This window comes from Sphaeramia orbicularis, chromosome 18, assembly GCF_902148855.1.
Source record: "Sphaeramia orbicularis chromosome 18, fSphaOr1.1, whole genome shotgun sequence".
Classification (NCBI taxonomy): domain Eukaryota; kingdom Metazoa; phylum Chordata; class Actinopteri; order Kurtiformes; family Apogonidae; genus Sphaeramia; species Sphaeramia orbicularis.
Window position 1 is genome coordinate 27,149,595 of NC_043974.1, and position 25,437 is coordinate 27,175,031.

Below are 25,437 nucleotides of genomic sequence, written 5' to 3' on the forward strand. Positions count from 1 at the left end.
TTTCCTCATCACTAATATCTTAGCTATTGCATCCATTTTAAAACATTAGCATTAGCATATTTAGCTAATGATTTGTACACATTCACATGGTGTGCGTTAGGGATTTAAAAAATAATAAAATGAAAAATTATTTGTATTTAAAGACCAAACTCATATTATGAGAGTAAAGTCATATTACATAATGAAAGTCGTATTATTGCAAGAAAACTGCAGCAAGAAGTTTCTTAATAAAGTAGTGTCTGAATAGTAATAATAATAATAATAATAATAATAATAATAATAATAATAATAATAATAATAATAATAATAAGTAGCATAAAAGAGAAGTATGTCTTTTTTTTTTTTTTAATTTACATTCAGTAATTGAGTAAATAATGTGAGTGGTATTGTACCACTGGCATTAAAAACAAACATATTTCATAACCATCTTTTCTAAGATATGTTTATCTTAGCTGATAATTCACCAATTTTGGCAACAGTAAGCCATTGAAAAATACCAAACTTCTCTATATATTCCGACTTAACTGCTCTACATATCTTTTTCTTTTTTATATAATCTTCATGAGTGGCCCTAATACTCCTTAAAAAAAAAAAGAAAACTTTGTTTACCCACTGTCAAGTACAACAGATCAACAGTGCAATCAATTCGTCTGTATAAGTTCGAAGAAACAAAACACACACAGTACATACAAAACAAGAAAAAAAAAAACTGCTTTTTTTTTTAAGGATTAAAAAGTGTGAATGTGTGATTTGGCAATAAATACAATCAAATTCATCAGGAAAAAGGAATATTTATCAATACAATCACAACATCCAAACAAAGACAAAAATCTGGAATGTGGAGGATATTTACCTTTTATGAAATTACTAATACTGACACAAAATTACTTACACAGACAATAAATAAAGCTAAAAAAAAAAAAAAAAAACGTTCAGAGAAACCTCCTGGCTTTTTCAACCTTTCAGTGATAAATTCACCATTTCCTGTCTTTTCTCGTTCATTCAGTGGAGCTTGATGTTGCTGTTGAGGACAGGTGGAATCTGACAAGGAGCGCAGTGCACCAGCACAGAAAACAGTCGGACACCGCCTACTGGTGAAACATGGTCAACACAGGTGGGGACTTTCAGATTTACCATTTTTCAACCATAAAAAATAAAGGCTATTTGTACTTAAAATAGAATTTCATATAATTTTGACATCTCTCCTTTATTTTTCAATTAAACACAGTAAAATAAAGGTCATCCAGGATATACAATGTGTATGTTAAAAATATGAAAAACAAATGTATATATTTACTTAATCATTTTATTTTTCAGTTGCATAATTTTTTGGATAAGCAGAAAAAGTACACAAAACGCCACAATAGTAGATAGTATTTAATAACTTGCTCTAGTAAATGAATGCCAAAAGAATAATGACCATACAGTCATATCGCAACAGATGAGTTCAAATTATTCACATTCTAAAATGTTTTACACATAAAAATTTATGTAATTTATCTGAACTGAGAGATGAATTAAGATGAAATTTGTTCATCCCCAAACGGAAAATCAATGTTCCTTTTGAAATTGCCCAAAACAAAATAGAAAATATAATTTAAACATGTTTACAGAATAATAGCAATTTATAAATTTGTATTACAAACATACAAAGGTATAACTGCAAAATCACTCTCATTGGCGCTGAATATCAGTAGAGTTTAGAGCCAAAGAGTAAAAATTGAGTGCCTTTTTTTGCAGGCGTCTTTCAATCCAATATGGCGGAGATTAGCACTACTGTGACGCACCGATGTCCCAAACAACAAAATTAGCCTTCATTTTTGTCAATATAAACTCTTTAACAATAGCAAGGGGTATATTCAAAGTGGATATTGCCGACATTGTGGAAAAATAGCTAATTTCCACCAGCATGGTGTTCAAATGGTGGAAAGGTAGCTCTGTTGATGTACGATATGATGGCTTCATCTTGTCAATACAAATTCTTTGTTATATCACCTAGCAAGTATTGACGTCCGGTGTCACGTGACGCTACGTAATTCAGCTTCCGCTAGCTTTAGCGACCGGTGTTTGTTGACGGCAACATTACTTAGCTGTGGTATAGTTTTCGTGTTGTAGAAGCGAAAAATGGCATCATCAAACTCGTATAAACTCAGGTGCTCAATTCCAGGCCACGAAATGGACGTTAGAGGACTTGCAGCTGCTGTTTTTCCAGAGGGAGCATTCGTTTCTGTATCCAGAGACCGAACCGGAAGGGTCTGGGTACCAAACTCAAGGTAGCTTGGATTAGCCAGCCACACACCAATGCTAGCCAATTGTGACCATTTACTACAGTTTATGTCAGTTTTTGTACCCTGTCTAAAAATAAAGCGTTTGATAATTCTATCCATCGAAGCTGTTTATCAGATAGAAATACGTGTCAGCAGTGACAGTGAAGTTAGCTAGCAAGCAGGTTGCTATTCAAATTAGCTTTGTCATTCATTTCAGTGCTACTCACAATGTAGACGATGATGATCATGTGCTTTCTTCAGTCAATCAGCTTAATAGTATTTTAAGAGTTTGACCTGGGAGTTAATTTGTCAAGCCGTAAGCCAAATACTAGGCACACATGTGTCAACTATATCTTGCTTTAAAGTTAATTAATTTAACTTGGCATGCATCTTCCTCCCTCTATTTTTCTTCTCTTCACAGCCCAGATAAAGGATTCACAGAGATGCACTGCATGTCCGGCCATTCGAATTTTGTATCCTGTGTATGTATCATTGCCCCCAGTGAAACATATCCTCGAGGACTTATTGCCACAGGAGGAAATGATAATAATATTTGTGTTTTCACACTGGACCAACCACAACCTCTCTTCACTCTCAAAGGTCACAAAAATACAGGTGAGTTTTGCAATCATTTAGACCCATAGCTTCTCATTTGCACTGCTGTTCCTTTTAATGATCTTCTTTTTATGTTCAATCTCCATAGTTTGCTCATTATCTTCTGGAAAGTTTGGAACACTATTGAGTGGCTCCTGGGACACAACAGCCAAAGTGTGGCTCAATGAGAAGTGCATGATGACTTTACAGGTATGCTGGATCATCTCAGATCTTAATTTTTGGTGTTGTCCTGGTGAGAAAAATCCAAATCAGTCACTCAGAACGTTTGATGTTGGTTGTTGACAGTCGTTGAAAATGTCTCTATCGTTGTTGTCATATATACAGACCTGTATACACCTGTGTAATCAGACAATAATGTGATCAAGTAGTGTGACAAAGCACAATTTTTGCTATTATTGTTGTTGCAGGGCCACTCTGCAGCAGTATGGGCAGTGGTCATATTACCTGAACAAGGCCTTATGCTGTCAGGATCAGCAGACAAGACTATAAAGCTTTGGAAAGCTGGTCGATGTGACAAGACTTTTACAGGTAAGCATATTCATGTGGTTTAATTAAGTTAGAAATAGTTTTTTTTATCATTTGCTTTGGATTGGAATTATTGTATGCATAATGTGAAGGGCTGTTGATAAGATTACTTATTTGTGCTTTATGCTATAATAACAAACCACAATTTCTTTATTTATATAAAACCAAACTATTTTCTCTCTGTGTTTCTTTCTATGTTTCAGGTCATGAGGACTGTGTAAGAGGACTAGCAGTGATCAGCAACACTGAGTTTTTCTCTTGCAGTAATGATACCAGTATTAGAAGGTGGCTGGTGACAGGGGAATGTGTACAGGTCTATTACAGTCATACCAACTACATCTACAGCATCGCTGTCTTCCCCAATAGCCAAGGTGTGTCCATGAAAACATTAGGGTATGAAAATGTGTCGCCTTCAGTTAAATTAGCAAGGTTTCACTTGAAGAATCTGAAACAACTGTGTGTAATGTAGTTATTTTATCAGTTATCTAGATGAAATTATATTTTAGAAGGATTGCAGAGCCTCCAAAATTTTAACGTAAAGATTGATTGATTGATTGATGTATTTATTTCAAATTAACATAACGTAACATAAAGATATAAAAAAAAAAACCTAATCATAAGATTGTGTGCATACCTACTAGAAACGTTTTTTTTTTCCTAAAGTAAAATGGTGGACTCTAATCAATTGTTAATTACTTTCCCATTTTTTTTTGCTTTTGTACATTTTTGAAGACTTTGTAACCACAGGCGAGGACAGAACTTTGAGGATATGGAGGAAGGGAGAGTGTGCTCAAACCATTCGCTTGCCTGCTCAGTCTGTCTGGTGCTGCTGTGTTCTGCCTAATGGTGATATAGCTGTTGGAGCCAGGTAAAAGAGCTGCAATTGACCTGCTATTGTCCAAGCACATCATGTCCTTTCTGTATTTGTCACACCATAAATATTTAAGCATTTACTCCTACTGCTAATGATTGCTTGCAATTCTTTTATCACCTGGAGATTTGCAGATGGAAGGAAAATAAAAAGTAATTTTACTAACTCTAATGTTGGCACTCTTCCCACAGTGATGGAATTATCCGTGTTTTTACCGAAGCTGAGGACCGCATGGCCAGTGCAGAAGACCTACAGGCCTTTGAGGATGAGCTGTCCAAAGCTACCATTGATCCTAAGACGGGTGACCTTGGAGACATCAAACTGGAGGACCTTCCTGGCAGAGAGCACCTTGATGAACCCGGTTAGGAAAAAAAAACTTTTTTTTTTTTTATATATATATAACGTCAATGCTCTAGTGTTGTCCTGTGTTAAGATTTCTTTTTGTTTTTAGGGAATCGTGATGGACAAACACGTCTGATTAAAGATGGAGAGAAGGTTGAGGCGTATCAGTGGAGCGTCAGTGATGGCCGCTGGATGAAAATTGGAGATGTGGTCGGAGGCTCAAACCAGCAAACCTCTAAGAGTGTGGTGTATGAAGGAAAGGTAAGCCATAGTCTCCTGATGCGGCAAACATTTATGCAAGTATCAGAGCAGCCATGACCCATAACTCTTGGTCTCTTCAGGAATACGACTATGTCTTCACCATTGATGTTAATGAGGGAGGGCCATCCATGAAGCTGCCTTACAACGTGACAGATGACCCCTGGCTGACGGCACACAACTTTTTGCAGAAGAATGACCTTAGCCCCATGTTCCTCGACCAGGTTGCCAATTTTATCATAGAGAACACTAAAGGACATGTGGTAGGACCAGCCCAGCCGGAGAGCGCCGACCCATTCACTGGTGAGTGCAAAGGAGTGGCATTTGAGCTTGGAGTTCTACCGTTCACATTTTCCATTCTAATAGTGATGGTTTTATGTTTATTATAGATTTGAATTGAATTTGGCTTAAAAATTTTGTAATGTTGAACTTGTTTTACCCCATCAGCTGAAAATAAGAAATTAATGAAAGCTAGTCAAATTAAACTAAAATATTAGTATGATGATAGGGAAAATTATTGATTTGTTATCACTTTATTAATAAAAAAAACTTGGATTGACTTAAATTGTCAGTTATTTATTTTTCAATAAAAGTGGCTTTTCTTTTCATTTTAAAAGGAGGTGCTCGATACATCCCTGGATCCTCTGATGGTGGGACAGGCTTTGGAGCAGATCCATTCACAGGTACAATTTATTTAAGTCCTTTTGTTAATCATTATCTGACCTAGGGCTGTCACAACATTGTAGTTGATAGTGAATTAACACCCAGTTAATTGGATTAAAAAATTTAAACAAATTTAGTCTATTATAGTATAAGCACATTAATAGTTTGATAATACGTTGTAAGCTTTCATTATGAAGAACTAAAAAAATTCTAGAACTTACCTAGTGATAGAAATATGACATCTGCTAGTATCAGCAATTTTTATTCAGGTGAATGGAGATTATTATGACTATCAAGTGGCGCAGGCTTTACCTGAAGATTGTCTGAGACTGTAATTTTACAGCTGGTGTGTTGTGTTGGTTTTTGCAGGCTCTGGTCGCTACATCCCTGGGTCAGGGCCAAATCCAACAGCTTCTATGGGTGTGGCAGATCCCTTCACAGGTGAGCCATCTACTAAAGAAACCAGAGAATTTTGAATTGCCCAAACGACAGAACAAAAACTACTGCACTTCAACAATTGGGGTGATTAGAGCTGCTACAATAAAACAGTTGTCGACTATTAAATAAATCAACAACTGTTGTAATCTGTGTCAGCGATTGTTTACAAAAAAGGTTAAAAACCCTCTGATTCCAGTTTATTCAAGGTGAAAGTTTTCTGATTTATTTACTTCTCTATGAAAGTAAACTGAATATCTTTGTGTTTTAGACAAAGACATTTTAGGACATCATCTTGTGCTTTGGGACCATTCAATCAGTTCACTAAGAAAATAATTGGCAGATTCAGCAGCAATTAATCTGATGACATATGGAGCCTTCAGTGACCCTCAGTAGCAGACCTCAAGTAGCTATTTTTTACGGCTTCATGGTCTATGTTTTGCACTCACTGGATCATTTCTCTGTTTGGCAGGTGGAGGTGCGTACTCCTCAGCTTCCCTGAGACAGACTGCAACAAACATCTACTTCCCCAAGACTGATGGGGTGACCTTTGAGCAAGCCAATAGCTCACAGATTATTGGTGAGCATTTTAAGTATAGGATTAATGATGTGGAACTAAAGCCTAACTGAAGCTATGGTGTTTATTTAATTACTTTAAACTGTATGAAGTAAATCATCAGTTTGTATTTTTATTCACCAGACTACACAATACAGCCAAACATAGTCATTTGAAATAATGAATGAAACTAAAATCAGCAGAAGCCACCCGGTTTGTTGTAATTTTCTCAGTGTCACCTGTTCATTTGTCACCAGCCAAGTTGAAGGAGTTGAATGGCAGAGCCCCTCAGGAGCAAAAACTCTCAGAAGAGGCTCTGGAAAGCATCGAGAGGCTGCTGTTGTCGGTCTGTGGACCCAGCTCTTCTGAGCCACCTCCAACCATCCAACAGATCAGCCTGCTCTGGAAGGCCTCTCACTGGCCTGAAGGTCTTTCTTTTTAATCTTAGTCTTTGATTTTGTGTTTTCTATTCAGAGATTTAAAGGTTCTCTGGTAAATGTGTACCTAACAAGCTTTCCATATCTTCTAGACATTGTGTTTCCAGTTCTGGACATTATGAGGCTGGCGGTGCGCCACTCACAGGTTAATGAGAGCCTCTGTGGCGAGGCAGAGGGAGTCCAACTGTGCAACCACCTGTTAAGCCTGATGCGGCCCGAGGGTCGTCCTGCCAACCAGATGCTGGCTCTGCGGACCCTGTGTAACTGCTTTAGTGGAAGGAATGGCCGGGCCCTACTCATGGCCCAGCGTGAAACGGTGCTATCACGTGCTGCTGACCTGGCCTCTGTCTGCAACAAAAACATCCACATTGCCCTGGCTACTCTGGTGCTTAACTATGCTGGCTGCTTACACAGCCAGCCTGACCTTGAGGCCAAGGCCCAGTGCCTTTCTGTGGCCAGTAGAGCACTGGAGACGGTACAAGACAAGGAGGCTGTCTTTAGGCTGCTGGTGGCCTTGGGAACCACTGTGGCCTCAGATCAGACAGCCCAGGACTTGGCTCGTTCCCTGGGTGTCAGTTCTCAGATCTCCAAGTACTCATCAGTGTCTGATCCATCAAAGGTGGCCGAGTGTTGCCAACTGGTTTTAAAAGAACTACAATGATGTTAATGGTTAGAAAACAAAAGCACTTCTTTCTTATTATTAATCTGTTTGACTTAAACAGTTGTGGAGAATGAAAGAATTGTAAATTGTATGTTCTGCAATAAAGAAGAATGAATGAAATCTCGTAGCCTAACGTGTTTTTATTAATACTACTATTCTGTAAAGCCCCCTTCTAACTTTCGGCTGTAAAAGTAAACTTAGGTTCTCAATGATGCCTTCTACATTTCTTACCACCTAGTTATATTTGGAGGTTTGAAGAACACCAGCTAGCTAAAACTTAAAAAACACCATTTTAAATTGCAGGACTAGTGTCATGGAAATTCTAACTGGAAGACACTTCAACTAGATTAAACATAATTCAGGAAAACATGGGTCTCCAAATGTTTCCAGCTTGAACACCAAAAGACAAATTTAGTGTTTGATCATTATAAATTTCTGTAATATCTAAATTTTCCTAATCTTCCCTTGTCTGATTATCTGAGATGAACAGATGTTTGTGTACACATGGAAAAAGTATACAGTAACAATTCTTAAATGTATTTTAGGGTATTTTAAGCAAAATGTACTTTGAAAGTTTTGCAAAATAGGGCCTATTCATGGAAAGTGGAACTTTTCAAGGTCTTGCATTTTTATTGACTACTATATTGCTGTGAGTATAATGTACTTTATCATTGTGGTGTTAAATTCAGGTAATCCATATCCATCCATAATCCTTTGGGGGCAATGTAAAAACTTTCAAGTAACTTTTAGGTCGAATAAATGTAGTGGAACAGAAATAATTCCCTTGAAATGTAATATAGTAGAGATAATAGGTAGCATAAAATGAAAGTATGTCTATTTTTTTTTTTTTTTTTTTAAACTTAAATTCAGTAATTGAGTAAATAATTTGAGTGGCTTTGCACCACTGCCATTCAAAAGAAATATTTTCATAACCATCATGTTAATAATAATAATAACAATAATAATAATAATAATAATAATAATAATAATAATAATAATAATAATAATAATAATAATAAAAAGTTTGTTGTATTCAGTTGTAACATTACGCAGCACTATTTCACAGGAAGTACTTACAAACAACATCCGGTTCACGATTGGAAAATTGGCGGTCTGCTCGCTTAATATTTCGTTTCCTGAACCTCACTTTACTGTATAGTGACTAAATGTTATTATTTGCTAACGTCAACCAAAGCGAAACTATAATCGTACGCGTGAGACTCGTTGGTGACATTCGGTGGTATTTAGACTATATTTAGTGCAGTTTTAAATGTTCAGAGACAAACAGACGCAACCAGTAAACTTTTAGCTAGCCGGCTAACGCTAGCTAACTAAAGTCCGACTCTCCGTTTCACTGGCTTCCACGGGGCTCTCTGACTCACTGCTTTTTCCATCTTGGAATAATGGCGAATCCAGCAGTGTTACAGAAAAAGAAAGGTAGATATCTGTGGTTTGCGATTCTCGGGCTAGGATTTCAACCGGACACTGCTGCGTCCTCAATCGTCGCAAAAACCAACAACTTGGGACCGTGAGTATTGTTTAGCAAGACAGTGCTTTATTTTTGCATTAACACCCTCTACGTCTTGTTTACACTTTATGCTTTCCTCTAACTCAAAGTTCCTCTGCCAACAGGAGTATGTTTGACAAACCAAACAAGGATGCCTTCTACATAGTAACACATTTCCTTTTGAAGAAACTTAACCCAACAAGATTTAATGAGGCATACAGGTGAAGTTTTTGACAGTAATTAAATGCCATACTTGTTTATAAATGCTTGTATTCGTGACCTAAACATTAAGTATTTCTATTGGGTTAGGCATTGTTGGCCTGTTTTGAACCACAAAGCAGACGCTGAGTTTCGGAAAGTTACATGTGTCTGGCTTCGAGAAATAATGGTGAGAATGTCATTTGTTATTCACAAATACTGATTCAGCAACCCATACTTAACAGTACTAACTGGGAAATTATTGCTCTTAATTGTGTCAAGGATGAAACTGCAAATGCAGGACCCAAAGTGGTAGCATCCTTGTTCCTGTCACCCGGAGGCCCCAGGTTTACCAATTTGATGCTTCATTTAGCCAATCATGTGATGCTGCAGGAGATGAAGACATTCACTACAGGTCAGACTTATTATTTAGGTGTAGATTTTAAAGTGTTTCTGGTCTTCTTTTGATTTGCTAATTGATATATAAAAGGGAGGCAAATATTCTGAAGTGTTGTCATTTTCAGATGGCAGCTGGGTTCCAGAGGCTGCTGCGATGCCTGCATCCTCTCTGGACATGGCAGTGAAGAGACTAAACCTGATCAGCACCAGATTTTTGAAAACTGCTGTGGAGCAGGATCGTTTTCTCCAGGAGTACCAGAGACGAGCCCAGTGAGTTTGTGGTTACGCACTTTAGCCACGTTACTACATTATTTCACATTTTCTCACGCACACACTGTAGTTACAGACATTTACAAATGCTTTTGTATTGTTAGGCAAATAAGAAACAAAACAAAACTCAAAACATATAGAAATATTGTTACATTAAAAAAAGAATGTATATTGTGTATAAGTATGGATTCCTTATATCTACAAAATTAAATACATTAGTTTGTTCAGTCTGAGATAGATACGTCAGTATACGCTATCTAACTGATCTTAGGGAGGGAATGGTTATTCATTGCTTTTCCATCCACACTTTACTATTGCAAACTTCACCTTTATTTCGTGTGGTTAATTTAATCATTCCCAAACCAACTGTTGTGTGACCTGTTTGTTTTAGTACATATTTAAATTGTATTAGCAATTCTAGTGCAGCTTTTATATTTCCCTTTTGTTGTTTCATTGTATGTCTCTTACATAGGAGTATGTTATTTCAGTTTCATAGTATGCCTTCATTTTGTCATAGTATATGATATTAGTTGATTGTCAGTTTCAGTCACCGTCAGAATTTTTTTTGAGTTTAGTATGAACTAAACATTCAAATTTAAGCCATTTTTTCATTTCATAAGAAAGTCCACAGATTGTGATACCCATCATTTTAAAAAATGTTTTTGTGTGTGTGTGTGTGTATATATATGTGTGTGTATATATATATATATATATATATATATATATATATATATATATACACATACACACACACACACATACATACACACACACACCCCATTACTTTGACATAACATACTATAGGTAGTATTCACTTGATGTCACCACCTCCGGGACCCCACCCCTGTCACCATATTGAGGATCAAACAGCACCTGCTGCTTATCTGCTAACCTATGTCTGATCAGGTACATACCCTAACCCTACAAGGGGCATTATCAACAGAGGGTGTACAATATTATTCAGATGGATTATATAAATATGGTACCTTGTACGAAATGATCACAACAAATCCTTGTGTGTCTGGTTGGCTCAAGGTTTTTCCTATTTATCCTGGCTATGAATGAAGAATTGGTTAGAAACCTAACATGCACTTCTATAATTATTAGTAAGATGATGTTTACATTAATTTGTTTAGGAGAAGATATTATCTTAACTGTAATCTAAGGTTAAAAAAAAAGTCATTAATTTTATTTTGAAATATACAAATGATCTATAGAGTGACACATGAAATCCTCCTAAGATTGACAATGACAAACGATCTCTCTGTTGTACACATCTACATATTTCTTGTATTTACTTATATATCAGTGCACTAAGTCTGGTCCAAAATGTCCAGGCCGGGTGCGAACCGTCTCTTGCGAAACATCCACGGATCGAAAAGACCTGCTCCTGTGAATGGGACAGGTGTTAACTATTGTCCTTCTGTGCAGAGTGACCACGGGTCACTGTATGAACAAAGCACTCATACATATGAAGACAAGCACAGTCAACTATGCATTTGTTTGCCCCTCAACATAGTGGAGACAGAGACAGACCTAGTGCCCTGAATGTGTGACGTCAGTGAATACCATCTGTTGCAACCTCACTGTTACTCAAATCTTATGTCCTGTCCCTGTGCTTGATGTTTCATGCTGCTGTAGGTTCAGACCTCACCTGTGACTTGTTGAATAATTAAACCAATCGTTAATACTAATTGTTGACTGATGCCAAAGATGCTTGCAGGTGTTGTAATTATAACCATGTGTGCAAACATCAATATTCTGTTGGAATTTCAGCAGCAAGTGTTGTCGAGCTTTTTATTAGTTTATTTTATGGTCTGTTCCATTTGCATATAAATGCTCGTGTCTGCTGTTTGCTTATCATTTCATTTATTAACATGAGTTTTTCTGTTCTCAAGGGTCCTGGTTAAATCGATGAGAGATATCAGAGCAGATGGTGCCAAGTATGATGATCTTCTCAAGTATGTATGGCTTCGCTACACTTCAATTTTTCGAACTAATGCTGTTAGCTCAGTTTGGTAAATCTGTCTACTTTCTCAGATGCTACTCTAGACAAGAACACACCTCTCCAGCTGAGAAGATCAAAAAGGTATTGTCTGTAACATTTTACAACTTGTAAAAACCCAGACAATAGGTCATTTTGTAAAATTGACTGTACTTTATGTTCTTTAGCAACTGCTGAAGTGCTGCTGCCATAGATTTCATGGCCGGTTATTTACACCATGTTTAGTTACATAAGACTCACAAAACTCTATTGTTCTAAGGTACGCTCCTTATGGTCCACCATTGATGAAATTCTGTCGTCTACTAAAGAAGAGCAGCATGCTGTGCAAAGTGTCATAAAAGGAGAAGCAGACCAGTACACTCTTGATGGGACAGACCAGGTTGTCAAAATTTCCAAGAGTCTTCTGGAGAGAATACAACAGCTCCCACATCAGGTAAGTGAATAAAGAAATTGACCTGTTTTGCTGTAAACATCTTTGACTCATTTTAGGGTAGATGGTTGATATCAAAATGCCTGTATTACAAGTGGCTGCATCAGTACCACTATTATAATTTTTGCACACTAGCTTCCTTCTCTAGGACAAGTTAGTGGAGGAAATCCATTGTTAAATTTCCACAATCACACTTGTTTCCCTGCAGCCACATTACATTCACAACAAACACTAAGTAATCTGAATATAGTGGTATCCTAAGATTAACAGGATTTGTATGAAAAGTATGTTCTGCTGGGATTTTAAGAATAAGACCTTTTTTTTCCCTAGCTGAGGCTTGGGATATTCTCATGGTCTTCGGGGTTTATGAAGATTCTTAGGACATTTTCTCAGGTTGAAGTGCAATGCAGACAAACTTTCTCTCCGGTAGAAAGGCAAGATCCAGAGAAGTCCACATTTCTAGTTTGGAGGAAAAATATGGGTTCTTTAAAACATGGCAAAAGAAGATATCAAAAAGTTAACATTTTCAAGAAGGTGCTTAAAGGAATGAAAGAGGGAGGCTGTGTTCACAGTGAAACATCTTCCACATGAGGAAAACATTTTTTGGGGAAAAAAAAAACCCTTTAGTTAAATATGCACAGCTGCTTGTAAAAAAGATTATGGTGGAGTATTCATTTTCATTACCCGTCCAAACAGCTTAGGAACTTTGCTTGACATGTTTGGTCGTCCACTTTGCTGATAGCACATGCTTAAATCACAGACCCTTTACAGCCATGGTCACTGATAATACAGGGACTGTCTCATAAAGCATAGCTTTGCTTTGTTTGGACTGTTTCAGTTGAGTTCAGGAAACGTGTACGAGTCTGGCCAGCTAAACCTCCTGTGTGTGCTGGAGCTGACAAATCACGCGCTGCAGCTTTTGAAGGAGGAACGGAGTCGAGTTTCTCATCTCCCCCATCTTCAGCTCAATCCTCAGCACTTGCAGGAGAAATGTCAGCAAATGAACCGTGTGCTGCAGGACCTACACCTCACCAGGTAGACACAACGCACACCCACAGAGCTCTGTTTTCACAGACCGTTGTATTTGTCCAGATGGTGTATAATTACTTTGAAAACTTAATGAGGATTTTCACTTTGGATCATCTTCCTTGTAATTAATTTTATTCATTAAACTATTTGGATGTGGATCTTGAAGGTCTGTTCACTTTGTAAGTTGGCATCATGTTTTTTTTTCCCAGACAAAAGATCTCCAAGGAAGAGATTCCTGAGGTCAAGGCTGCTATAAGGGAGCTGGAGGCAGAGTGGGACAAGAAGTGGATGAGTACTCTGAAACACACACCATTATTGTCGTTTCTGAATGAAGATCCTGTGAGTATTCTTGTATAGTTAATTTAACCCAGAAAACCATTTTGTTTTGAGAACAAAAACAAGATTTATGTCATATTTTCTTGGCATTATCATTGTCATATCTGTTAACTTACTCAAATGAAATATTTTTCTGGGTCTTTTTTTTTTTTTTTTTTAATCTAATTTTTTCTTAGGCTCTTGGCTTCCTGTCACCAATGGCACCTCTATCGTTTGAGCCAGCAGCAGAAACTAGTTACAAAAGCAGTGTCTTTTCCCAATATCCTGCAAAACTTCTTGGTGAGCAACAGATTACATACTTGAATCACTTTGAGGTCCATTTCTTTTCTTTAATGTCTTACATTATTTCAGATGAGAAACTTGTGGCGAGTAAAGCACAGGAAGGAGTCATCATGAGCAGTTCTGTCCTTAGAAGGTAATGAATCTTGATTTAATTCTGACAAGGCATTGTTTTAAGTGTGGTAGGTTGGTGATTTAGCTGATGATGGGAGGCAGATACCTGGGCAGTCCTGAGCAGTGTTCTGTCCGTCACTACTCCTCCCTACAGCATCCATGCTCTCTGATGACCGCGGCGAATTGAGAGAAATCGCCACGGACAGATACGGGGCAGACACCTCAACTTTCCCTAAACTTTGATGGAAAATTGTTGACTGTACTCGAGCTTTACTGCATAGAACAGACTAATGGAAAATTTCACCTGACTGCGCCCAAGGAGAGTCTGTCAATGTCAAATGCATTTGACTTACAAATGAAACTTTTTATTTATTTATTTTTAACAGTGCCTGCCCAGCAACAACAGAGAGAGCAAGTCCTGATGCCAATGAAGCGTCGTCACGGCCCAATACTTCTTTTGACTGGCTATTCGATGCAACTTCATCTCCACCCCTCAAAACTCCCTCAGTACGACCACAACCACAGGCTAGAAGAATTCTTTATGCAGAGGATTGGGTGTATTAGATTCGCATTACCTTAAATTTATGTACTGAGGCTTTTCTTGAAAATACTTAAATAAATCTGCTTTTATTTTTAGGCCAGTGTGACAAAAACAGGCAATGCTACTTCAAAAGTGACCCCCTTGAGGACCACTGCTCAAATTGTGGACATGGAATGTGATAACCTAGCAGATCAGGTAACATGATGACCCTGGAAAAAATGAAGTCAAAGAGTTTAGGGTGTGCTTGTTTAGTAATCAAGGAAAAAATGTTTCATACTTTGCTCTGAAGTCACAAGTGGAAACCTGACAGCATTAACAAACAAGTGCTAGCTTTCTTAAGACTCAAAACTAAAGTGTGTGTGTGTTCACACTAGTTTGCAGATGCAGTGACTACAAACTGCCCCACACAAGGAAGGGTCAAAGGTCTGAACTTGGAGGACCTTCTCGTTACTCTACATGGAGATCCTTTTTCAACTAGAAAGCAGTTGCCACGAACGCCTGAGAGTTTGAGTAAGTCCTGGCTTTTGTTAGCTGCCTTTTTAACTAATGTAACAACCCATTTCATTTATACTTTTGTAATGATTAATGCAACTGCCATGATCTCACACTGTCCTGATATGTATTAGCTTTTTTCTTGATACCCAGAGCAGTAGAAATTACAAACTGTGCTTCTAATAAAAAAAAAAAGAGTTGTGAATACTGTCTATTTTTGGAGTGATAAAAACAACTTTGCTTTCTTGAAGTTATGGACGTGAAGAGCTCATGGCGGAAAGCAATTGAGGAAGACGAAGCAGAGAAAATCCTTTCAGCCAGGTTTAACGACAGCATCACAGGGCGACTCACTCCCCTCAGTGAACAGAGTGTGTGGCCGAGCCCCACTGGCCCAGGCAAGTGTGATGCCACTTTCCAGTCTGTCACCCACCACAGCCCCCCTGCCAGCCAGCAGGGGGTCTTGAAATCCACTTTGGTGTCGGACACCTTCAACGCTGAGGCCATTGACAGCCCCAGTGGCACAGGCAGCAGCGCAGTTCAGTTCAGCCTTGACCAGGAAACGCTTCCTGAGATGCCAAGCTGCGACAGCCTGCTGAGCCTTGACGATGAAGCTGTGGATATGAAGAGTGAGGAAGAAGATGATCTTCTCATCCCATCCCTGAAGACTGAGTTAAGCCAAACACTAACTACAAGTCATCATCGGAATCGGACTCAGCAGGCGTGTAGCGAGGACTCTGTCATTGGCAACCGAAAGGAAACATCAAAGTGCCTTCTGTCTCCTGAGGTCGCGGGATTGAGCGGAGATTGGCTAATGGATCCTGTAAAACCAGTGGAGGCCACTGACAAGGTCTTCTCACTGGATCTAGATACTCTGGGTACCCCGTCACCCCAAAAGAAGCAAGAATACTGTCTTCCAAAACTGATTACATTCTCCCCAGTAGATGACATGAAATATTAGCCATATTTGTATAAACCACTGATTTGTCAGTATTCTCTGTTAATAGACAACAGTACATGTACATAACTGTAAAATAACTACTTTTGTCACATTCATTTTTGCTTCATTTGTTTTAATTTAAAACCGAGACATGAACGTGTTCAATAAAATTGTAAAATGTGGTTTCTTTGCATTTTTGTATATGAGAAGTACTAACTTGAACGGATGTTTGGAAAAATTATGGAACCCTTCTGAGATTTTTTATTGAAATGTTGATTTTGAGTGCATTGTATTCTTGGAATAACCACTAAGTCTCTAACACACTATTTTGGATGGTGTCTGGCTCTGCTGGAGATGTGGAGGTTGTTGAATTAAACATTTGAAAGCAAATGCTGAATGTCATTTGTTGTGAATTAGATAATTTGTAATTGAAAATGTGTTACAAGGTGAAGGCTTAGTCATTCCAACATTAGTGTAAACGGATCGTGTTTATCATGAATTTATAATTTGGTGTAGGACACAATCATCTATTTTCACTGCATCCAAGTTAGTGCTTTTACTGTGCAGCAGAAAGTGCACCAACAGGATTTTGGTCACACCTGTTGCTTTTTCAGTTGGTGTAATTTCCATGAGTGTGAGATTGGGGGCGCCAGGGACTGCAGAACTAAAGGAAAACGTCAAGGCAGTTGTAAAAAGACAGGAAGTGAAACAGACTAAACTTAATAAAAAACATTTTTTGTGATGAAATGGAGTTGTGAAATAACAGTTGAGCAAGGCGTACTTATATAGCACTAAGCTGAAACATTAAGTACACATTCAACATGCAAAACACTATGAACGGTACCGAATTACATCAGAGGCTTAACTAAAAGGTAATTAAGTAAATGCTTTTCTTTGGTACCTGAATCCTGTTTAGTTGTGTATATTGACTGATAAGTTAGTCCTTGGATGGCAGTCTCCCATCTATGCCAGCCTGGTATTTTGTGTTGTGTGTCTACATTAAGTTATGTATTGTGTTTATTTATTGTTAAAGGAAAAAAAAAAATCAAGACATTTTGTAGATTAAAAGTGATAGTAAACAGGCCATTTAGTTTGGATAACTTTGCCGGCTTGTAACAGACATTTTTTGTGATGTTATGTATTGTATCCTTTATTGTCTAAAAGTTAAAAAATAGTACAATAGAATCAAGAAAATTAAAAGCAGAAGTAAACAGATCATTTAGTTTACATCCTGTATTTTGTTTTGATACACTTTTGACATTCACGTCTTAGCTTGTCACATACTGATATTTTGTGTGTGTTATTTTAGGCATTGTGTTCTTTATTTTTTTAAAAACTTATAAATAAATATTCAAAAAGTAAGTAAATAAAATTGATACACTGTATATATGTATACACACTTGTTTTTGCATTTTGTTCTTTACTGTTAAAAAGTTAATCATCATAAAATTATTGTAAAATATTATAAAGTATTCAAGAAATTTTGTACATTTAAAATAAACTGATCATTTGTTATATCATATCAGAATAACACACATTTTATGATAAATAGTAAATGGCGCACTCTGCAACAATGGTTCATATTTAACTTTTTCCTGGACATTTCCTAAAAATTATTTTGCTTTAGAAATGTACAATTTTTAAGTATGAGATATTCACTGAAGGAGCACGTGTTTAAATAAGTTAAATCATCGAACTCTAAACCACGAGCTTTTATTGTGAAAATCCTCCGGGGCCGGATGTTGCTGCTGGCGGGCTTGACGGTTCCCTCTCCGCGGCTGTGAGAGCTTCAGGCAGGGACTGTATGTGCAGCCTCTCCTCGTCTCTGGGCGGTTCCAGTCTGAAAGAGACGTTTAGGAAGACCGCTCACCAACAAAACTATCAACCCAGACACAAACATGGCGCCTGCCTCCACCGACAACTTCAGATGAAAGTGTGGCGAAGAAGTGACCCGCAAAGTTTCCACAGGAGTGTTTCTTCGCTCGCGGTTTCGGTTGTAACTCATTTTTGCTCTGAACGAATAAGTCTACGGAATATATCAAGCGGATAAAACCAGCAAGTTGCCTACATGTCAACATTGTCTGTTGCTGCAGTGTAAACAGCTGGTAAGTACTCATATTTCGACTGTAAAAGCTAAGACTAAGCTAAGTTAGCAGGGCTCGTGAGTGTCAGAGTTAAACTATTTTAATGCTACTTTAGCTTTAGCTTAAATGTTGTTTTCTGGCTGCTGCGTGTTTCTTGTCCACTTTCACGGCACGTTTTCCAACTACGAAAAGAGACAGAGCCACGTATTGCTACACAGGCTGATCACAGGAGTACATTTCTTTTGTTATATCCGCGGCGATGTGTGTTTCCTGCACGAAAAGTTGACCTAGTTAAGGGTCGGATGCAACAGTTGGAATATAACACCCCTCCGTGCTCCTCTCTCCTTGACGCCACATAATCAGACTCTTCTCTCCTGGAGTCTGTCTAACCTTGCAGGTGTCTACCCACAGCCGCACTTGTCGCTCACAAGCTGAAATTTTCTGCAGGGAAATCAAACAGATGCATAGAATAACTGCATAAGTATAGGGTTTTGCAGTGTAAGAGACACAAGGCTGTACTCATTATAAGGAACTACTAAACCAAACCTGACTTCCCCTGTTCCAAGGTTGTCAAACCCACTCTAGGTCAGGGGCCACATACAGCCCAATATGATTTGAAGTGGGCCAGACCGGTAAACTAATAAGCTAATAACCTAAAAAAGATAATGTCAAATCTAAACTTTTCTTCATGTTTTAGAGTGAAAAAACTAAAATTACTGATCTACAAACCATCCTTTATGTGAGTAACATGAAATTTCTTAAGAAAAGTAAATGCAATTTTAAAAATATCTCTCATTGCAGTGGATCTGCAAAGACATAAAACATTTAGTAAATTGCACTTCTCTTTAGACATTCCAGGTTGGTCTTATTTGATCTGGTTATTCTCTCTTTTTTTGTGAAAGGATAGTTTGGAAATGTAAACATTTTTGTGTAACTTTTTTTTACACTGAATCAAAGAGGAAATTTTAGAGTTGTTGTTAATTACAGATTATTATGTTAGTATTTTACTGGACCGGCCCACTTGAGATCAAATTGAGGTATATATGAAACTTGAACAACTCTTGATTGGTAATATCTTCACTATAATTTTCACATTTCACAAATTTATCACACAGGCTGGTTTGGACCCTTTGGTGGGCCAGTTTTGGCTCACGGGCCATATATTTGACACCCCTGCTCTATGCCATGTCTGCATTTATGTGACCCTATGGCTGGGACACAGCTGAGCAAGATGCCTCTGTAGGTTTGTGTGCAGGCTGAGAACAAATGCCATTAAATTCAATGCCAAGGTGCTCACATATCTATGCCTCAGCACTTGACTGTTTGCCAGTTTGCAGTAGTCTAACCCCTAAGGGCATCAGAGCACTCCCTGCCCGAGCTTCCCATCACCAAAACGGTGATTCATGGCATGCATGTGGTGTTCCTGTTATGACAGCCATGGCACAAGTTGCAGCAGATCTCAGGACTTCCTCTTGCATTGTACAGAACTAATGCCATTCATATTTTCATGATGGTGCTTCTCTACAGCCTGCAAGTCAGACTCGGAGGGTGAAGGTAGTCAGACTGGCTGCAGCCCGTCCTCTTTATTGCTTTAAAGAGCGGTGTGCACCACCAGTGACATACGGCAGAAACATCTCTGACTTGACCTTGGCTTGGAATGAAATCCCTGGAAAAGGGGAGTGGTGTGAATGTTGCCTCCTACTGGCCATTAACATGCAGCAGGTATAAAGTAGGTCATGGCTGCAGTGTGGCTTTGTGTACATTGAACTTGTACTTTGTTACCTCTGCTGGTTGTCCAAAGGCTTTGTCAGGTGACCAAGGAAAGGAAGTAAATTGCCAAGGGAGCAGCACATGCTGATTAGGAACTGCACAGGCAACCGTTAAATAGGATTTTAACTAGTTTGAGGAAAGCCAGTAATTCATAAGTTTCCTCAATCAATAGGTTCAGTAATTTTAAATAAATATTACCTTATGCAGCAAATCTGAAGACAACAGTGTGTTAATAAAAAACAGCCATTTGACTGTCAAGAGAAAAAAACTGATCACAAAATAAATTCAATTCATCCAATATAATACATTATCATAATACATAATAGTTTATTGATGTTGAAGCAGTTTCAGAAATGAGATATCTTCCACTAAGAGGTTAGCGGACAAAAGCATCTTGAAATTGGCAGGACTGCATTGTCTGCCACAAGTAGTTTTCAGCAAATGCAGAATTGAGGATTACATTCTGACCTTATCGCTCTTCACTATCATCACAGTTATACAAGTTCTTACTTCATGTTTCTGTTAAACTACCCAGCACACAGAAGGAAGAAGGACCACTGATCTACCAAGGGCGTTTGCTTCATTGAAACAGTTCAGTGCATTTAGTTAAGCTGCCTGGTTGCATGTTTTAATGCTTGTTCATTCCAGATAGTTGATTCTAGCCAAACAGAGACGAGGAGGAACTTGTGATATTACCTTCTCAGGTAACCTATTTTCTTCCTCTGAGTCTATTGCAGTGATGTGGCAGTAGTGGTCTGGCTCTGAGTTGGTAAAGGCCCAGCTAGTTAGTAAGGGTAATGACTTTGCCCTCTGCCTTTACCTCTGAGTGGAAAGAATGCTCTCTGTCCGCCGGGCTGTCACGCTCCAGGAGGGAGGCAGTCTTGTGACGTTTCTGCTGAGCCTGGCCTCGACTGCTTTGAGCTTCCTCTCACTGTTTGACCATTGTTTTTCATTGTGCACGTCAAAAGTTTAAGCAAAGAATAATAAGATGAAATTATTTGTTTCACGTAGTATTTCTTCGATTGCTTCTGTATAGATGTGGCAAAGCAAAGCCTGACTGCTGTTACTGGCTGCGCATTCAACAGTTGTTTTTGACATGTTTCTGCAGACTCTTAAAGTGTCACTTTCTCTTGAAAGCACACCAGCCTCCTTAATCATGAAGTGTATAACTACAGACAGCCCCAACATGAGGTGGAAAGGAAAAATGGCATTTTGAAGCTTTGGGTGTTTTTATGTGACATTTTGCAACCTCTTCTCTGACTTTTTTTCCAGCTGGAAAAGGTCTAGTCTTTAAAATAAAAGGAGTAAATCTTCACACTTGAGTATTTCGTAATTAATTTTGTAGCTAATTTACAAAATATCAAACATTTGTTGGTATTTAATTTTGATATTTTTATTATTGATACTTGTAAATAGTTTTGTTGAAAATTGTTGTTAATTGATGCTATATCATGAAGATTTGGCTGCTAAATTGCATTGGCACCTCATGGATTATTACTTTGTTAGACTTGGCAGATGTTGGGTAACTTCTAAAATGAACAAATTGAAATGGTCTGTTGCAAAAACTAACAAACATTATCTGTGTGTACTGTCTCATGCCAGTGTGATTTGGCAGTCAGATGTTTTCTTTTTCTCAGAAATGTGTCATTGGTTGTCATGGGTCCTGAATGAAACGGGATTTTGCGTATTGCATTTGTATAAAAACAGCTGCCAGGGTTAAACAAACACCAACGAGGAGCAGAGTTCACTGGCTTCCCGCTTTGTTCAGATGTGCAGTGAGTAAGATGTTGTTAGCATATGGATATGATAATGCAGCGCTATCAAGCATACTTATCTGGGGCCAAAAAGCAGATAGAATGTGAATACTCCACCTCTTACAAACTCACAACTGCAAATATTGAACAGTTAGATATATTTGCCACAGTAACAGCACAGTTAGTCTTTGTTATTTTCTGCACTAAAAACTGAAGCGAAGTGTTCTGCCATCGCCAAGTAGCTCTCCTAGTTTCATCCCACCACAGTACAGTCTGTAAACACACCAACAGCCAGCTGTGCACACACAAACTGTCGCTTCCCACCATATGAATTCACTCAGACAGCATCATCTGTAGCTAAATACATGTTCAACTTCAGAAAAAGCTCAGACTATTGATTCTTTTGTGGTTGTCGCCTTGTAAAATGGAGGCTTTGTCACCTCATTGGCACCTTGTCCTCAGTCTGGCCTGCACCTCCAACAGCACACTGTGATGACAGGTGGCAGGGAGGGCCACTTTGCTCTTCAGATCCTCAAAAGCCCACCGCTACAGAGTGGCACTTGAGTTTAACACTGGTCCTGCAGGAGTTGACACAGCAGTGCTCTGCTTAGCGGCTGGCACTGGGGCTGAAAAGTTGACGTGCAAGGCTGGGAAAAATTATACTTGTCCTTTTGGTGTAAGAGTGTGCTCTCATGGAAGATTACAGCACATTTGTCTGCATCTCTGCTCTTTGCACAGGTGCTCAAATACATATATTTTTACGTTAGAGGATCAACTTGTCTTGTCAGTTACACTCAATGTATAACTTGCTCACTATTAGCACGATCACTATGTGTATACAGTCTGGCTCAGAGCATTGATTTTTTTAATTTTTTTTTTTGTTGCAGTAGATGATAGTTGTTTGTTTTTTTTATCTTGCTCAGTTGCTGCTTAGGTCAAGCTGTGAGTGGATCTGTATGGCCGAGCTTCTGGTGAAATAACTGAGACAGGCACAGCCCTGTCTGTTGTCCAGTACTCAACACACAAAACTTGTGTATGCACACACGCACACACAGGCGAGCTCTTTCACCCGTGGGGAACAAGCCTCCAGGCTCTTTTGTGTGAGAGGGATGAGATCATTATAGTGCAGACCATGGGGGATGGAATAAGGGGTTTTGACTCTCTATACTTAAATAGAAAACTCTGTTTCTGTCTTTTTCTCATATCTCTAACCTTCTTTGCTGTGGTGAAAGTAGGCACAGTTTCAGACTGAGAGCTGTCCTAAACAAAGACCTTAATTATCCTTTTCTTTGTCAATCTTTTTTTTAATCAAAGAATTAATCAGAAAAACATCCATTATTACAGTTTGTCCTTAATTATCCTTAAAATTGATAATCAGTCCTTAAATCTGGCACTCAACAGTCTTAAAAATTCCACAGATACAATAAGTAATATTGTTATATTTGCTTTGGAAGTCTTTGTAAAGAATTTGTCAAATTAGTGTTGATCCTTTTAGTATAATGGAGATTAGAATGAGTGGATCCATCAACAATCATTGATGGGTGGGGGGTTCAGGTATGAGCTTTAGCAGCTTGAACATCAGAAACATTAGTCATGGATAAATGGAAATGTAACATTAGCTGGATAAAAACATGGTGAAAACTACTTCAAGACAATAACTAGGAGGCTTGTTGAACTGTTATTTTTGTGAATCTAAAGTCTTAAACTTGACCAAAGACAATGTGAAGAACATCTTGAAAAGTCAATTTGGCTTTCTCAAACCTGCAGATACCATGTGAGAGACACGGCAGGTGAACTGATGTATCACAAAATCCAATAATCTTTTTTTCATGTAGGGTTGCATGATTTACTGGAAAAGTCATGTTATGAATATTGTGGGCAATACTGCGATATGAATATGCTGCTTGGTTATGATAAAAAAGGCAAAGATTACTGATTGCTTTTGAAAATTTTTCAACTCAAACATGCCAACTACAATAAAAAATGTCTGAAACTAATCCATAAAGAGGCTGTGAAAAAACACCCACAATCACCCAATATTGTTGCGTATTTGCCTTGGGAGCATCACCAAAGTCTGATTACAGTGCAGCCTACTCATGTTAATAAATACGTCATAAATTGGACTCATAATGTTCCCAAATGGGTCTTGTTTAAACTGCCAGAAACCCTGTCAAATGGGTTAATGCTAGGCAAGTATAAATAGGGAACAAACATTTGGTTTTTAGGGCAAAAGCATCTGAATTGTAAGACCTCCCTGCTTTTATTTGTGGCAGCTGGAGAGCTTTCCTCTCCCCTGAGGGGGTGTTGGGCTGTGTAGCCAACCCTCAACACATTTGCCACTGCAAAAGAACAAGACTTTCCAGAAACCTGTCCCGAAGGAATGGGCCTGTCAGGATTTCAGGAGCGATCATAGATTGAGTGTCAAATGAACTGTCTTATCTGTTACCAGTCACCTGTTGGTTACCAGTGTTGCTGTCCAAGTCAGACTCTGAAATGTTAATATATTCCACCATAATTGTAAGGTACCCATTTCAAAAAGAATAGGTGCTATTGTACTGTAGGCGGTGATTGCTTACATCTTATTAAACCTTCCAAAATTGTGTCAGCTTATCTTGAAATATCTGGATAGGTCTCTCTCTAATGCATGCCTTTCCAAATCATCACAAAGCAGCATGAAAGATCTAATAATATTACAAACATCACTTTCCCACACCTGCTAAAGTAAACTAAAAGTGCCTGTCGAGAGTTGACGTCACACTGGACTTAACTCGGCCACTCCATCTGACCTCAAAAAGGAGGAAAAAGTAATGATTGATTTAACATCGCTATTGTTTTTTGAAGGAGAAGATTGAATCCATAACTGATCAGGATGTTTCATTGAATGGTCTGGTTTAGTCATGGTTGGTAGTGACCCTGCTGCATGAGTGCAACCCAGACAAAGAGTGTGACATTCGATCAGGAGTAACAGAGGAACAGGTTTTCACATGGGAAGGGAGGGGCAGAGTACAACCTTTAGAGGCAGGGGCTCATGTTACAACACAAGACTTAGCCTAATACAGTGGAAATTTAGTGGGACAGTTTGTCTGCTGTGTTAGCATATGACCCGAGAATGGTTTTGCCTTGAGATATAAAACTTTTTACCCTCCCTGTGTGGTGATACATGTAGAGAACAAGTCGGACAGATGATCCTTAATGCTATGCTCGCTTCTGTTTACAAGAGCTTTAAGGCTTTTAGTCCAATCCACTGTCAACACTGTCACAGTTTATGGCCACCACTATGTTTTATTTGCACGCCAGGCATAAAGTGCACTATAAAACAAGCTTCTACCATCTCATGTACTGCACTGCTATTGTACATCCAAAGTGGAGACAGTGGAGTTTATTTCATGGTGCTTAGAGTTCCACAGCAGAATATAGAGCATATGTCAGCTTAATGTAGCCTTGAAAAACTCATGCAGATCAATTTCCTCAGCCAGAGTAACTCTACTCACCGCTCAGGGTTGTGCAGCCTGGTATTGTTGTGGCTTGGTTGCCATGGCAGCGTCAATGTTTCTCTGACATGGGTTGTCACAAAACGATATTTTTATGGTTATGGCGAGGGAGGTAGGAGGTGGAGGGGACTGCCACAAAGAGACTCTAGCTTTGAGTGTGTGTATTGTTGC

At 38.5% G+C, this 25,437-nt stretch overlaps 3 protein-coding genes and 1 non-coding gene across 6 annotated transcripts in view; all 4 read left to right on the forward strand.

The window, feature by feature from the left end:
* The first annotated feature begins 2,124 nt into the window (after positions 1-2,124).
* Positions 2,125-7,754, forward strand: plaa (phospholipase A2-activating protein). The gene is made up of 14 exons (XM_030162708.1): positions 2,125-2,273; positions 2,689-2,882; positions 2,971-3,071; positions 3,290-3,410; positions 3,611-3,778; positions 4,140-4,275; positions 4,470-4,639; positions 4,730-4,881; positions 4,962-5,181; positions 5,496-5,561; positions 5,911-5,982; positions 6,449-6,556; positions 6,790-6,960; positions 7,062-7,754. Exons 1-14 carry the CDS (start codon positions 2,125-2,127, stop codon positions 7,628-7,630), a joined length of 2,397 nt encoding a protein of 798 aa, XP_030018568.1. The 3' UTR covers positions 7,631-7,754.
* Positions 7,755-8,734: 980 nt separating this feature from the next.
* On the forward strand, positions 8,735-16,557 carry haus6 (HAUS augmin-like complex, subunit 6). Of its 2 annotated transcripts, none has more exons than XM_030162134.1 (16): positions 8,735-9,158; positions 9,263-9,358; positions 9,447-9,525; positions 9,618-9,750; positions 9,860-10,004; positions 11,903-11,965; positions 12,045-12,093; positions 12,269-12,442; positions 13,278-13,474; positions 13,678-13,807; positions 13,981-14,083; positions 14,156-14,219; positions 14,584-14,722; positions 14,835-14,933; positions 15,113-15,248; positions 15,482-16,557. In XM_030162134.1, the coding sequence occupies exons 1-16, from the start codon at positions 9,034-9,036 to the stop codon at positions 16,186-16,188; spliced, it is 2,439 nt and encodes an 812-aa protein (XP_030017994.1). In that variant the 5' UTR covers positions 8,735-9,033; the 3' UTR covers positions 16,189-16,557. The 2 variants fall into 2 exon arrangements, with proteins under 2 accessions (XP_030017994.1, XP_030017995.1); XM_030162135.1 differs by having other exon boundaries at positions 14,584-14,704.
* LOC115439115 (small Cajal body-specific RNA 8) lies at positions 14,290-14,420 on the forward strand. Its single transcript, XR_003938208.1, has one exon.
* A 1,388-nt stretch (positions 16,558-17,945) lies between the features above and the next one.
* The window catches only part of dennd4c (DENN/MADD domain containing 4C), a 43,167-nt gene continuing 35,675 nt past the window's right edge, over positions 17,946-25,437 (forward strand). For both annotated transcript variants that reach the window (XM_030162131.1, XM_030162133.1), the window contains exon 1: positions 17,946-18,272. The gene's annotated coding sequence lies outside the window, so the exon portion shown is untranslated. The remainder of the gene's footprint in view (positions 18,273-25,437) is intronic.

Excerpts from the sequence above, each read along its gene's own strand:
- haus6 (XM_030162134.1), top strand. The coding sequence starts at position 9,034 with ATGGCGAATCCAGCAGTGTTACAGAAAAAGAAAGGTAGATATCTGTGG. Across the intron at positions 13,475-13,677 it reads CAGGACCTACACCTCACCAG|ACAAAAGATCTCCAAGGAAG; the intron begins GTAGACACAACG and ends TTTTTTTCCCAG. Across the intron at positions 14,220-14,583 it reads AGCAGTTCTGTCCTTAGAAG|TGCCTGCCCAGCAACAACAG; the intron begins GTAATGAATCTT and ends TATTTTTAACAG.
- plaa (XM_030162708.1), top strand. The coding sequence starts at position 2,125 with ATGGCATCATCAAACTCGTATAAACTCAGGTGCTCAATTCCAGGCCAC. Across the intron at positions 4,276-4,469 it reads GATATAGCTGTTGGAGCCAG|TGATGGAATTATCCGTGTTT; the intron begins GTAAAAGAGCTG and ends CTCTTCCCACAG. Across the intron at positions 6,961-7,061 it reads GGCCTCTCACTGGCCTGAAG|ACATTGTGTTTCCAGTTCTG; the intron begins GTCTTTCTTTTT and ends CATATCTTCTAG.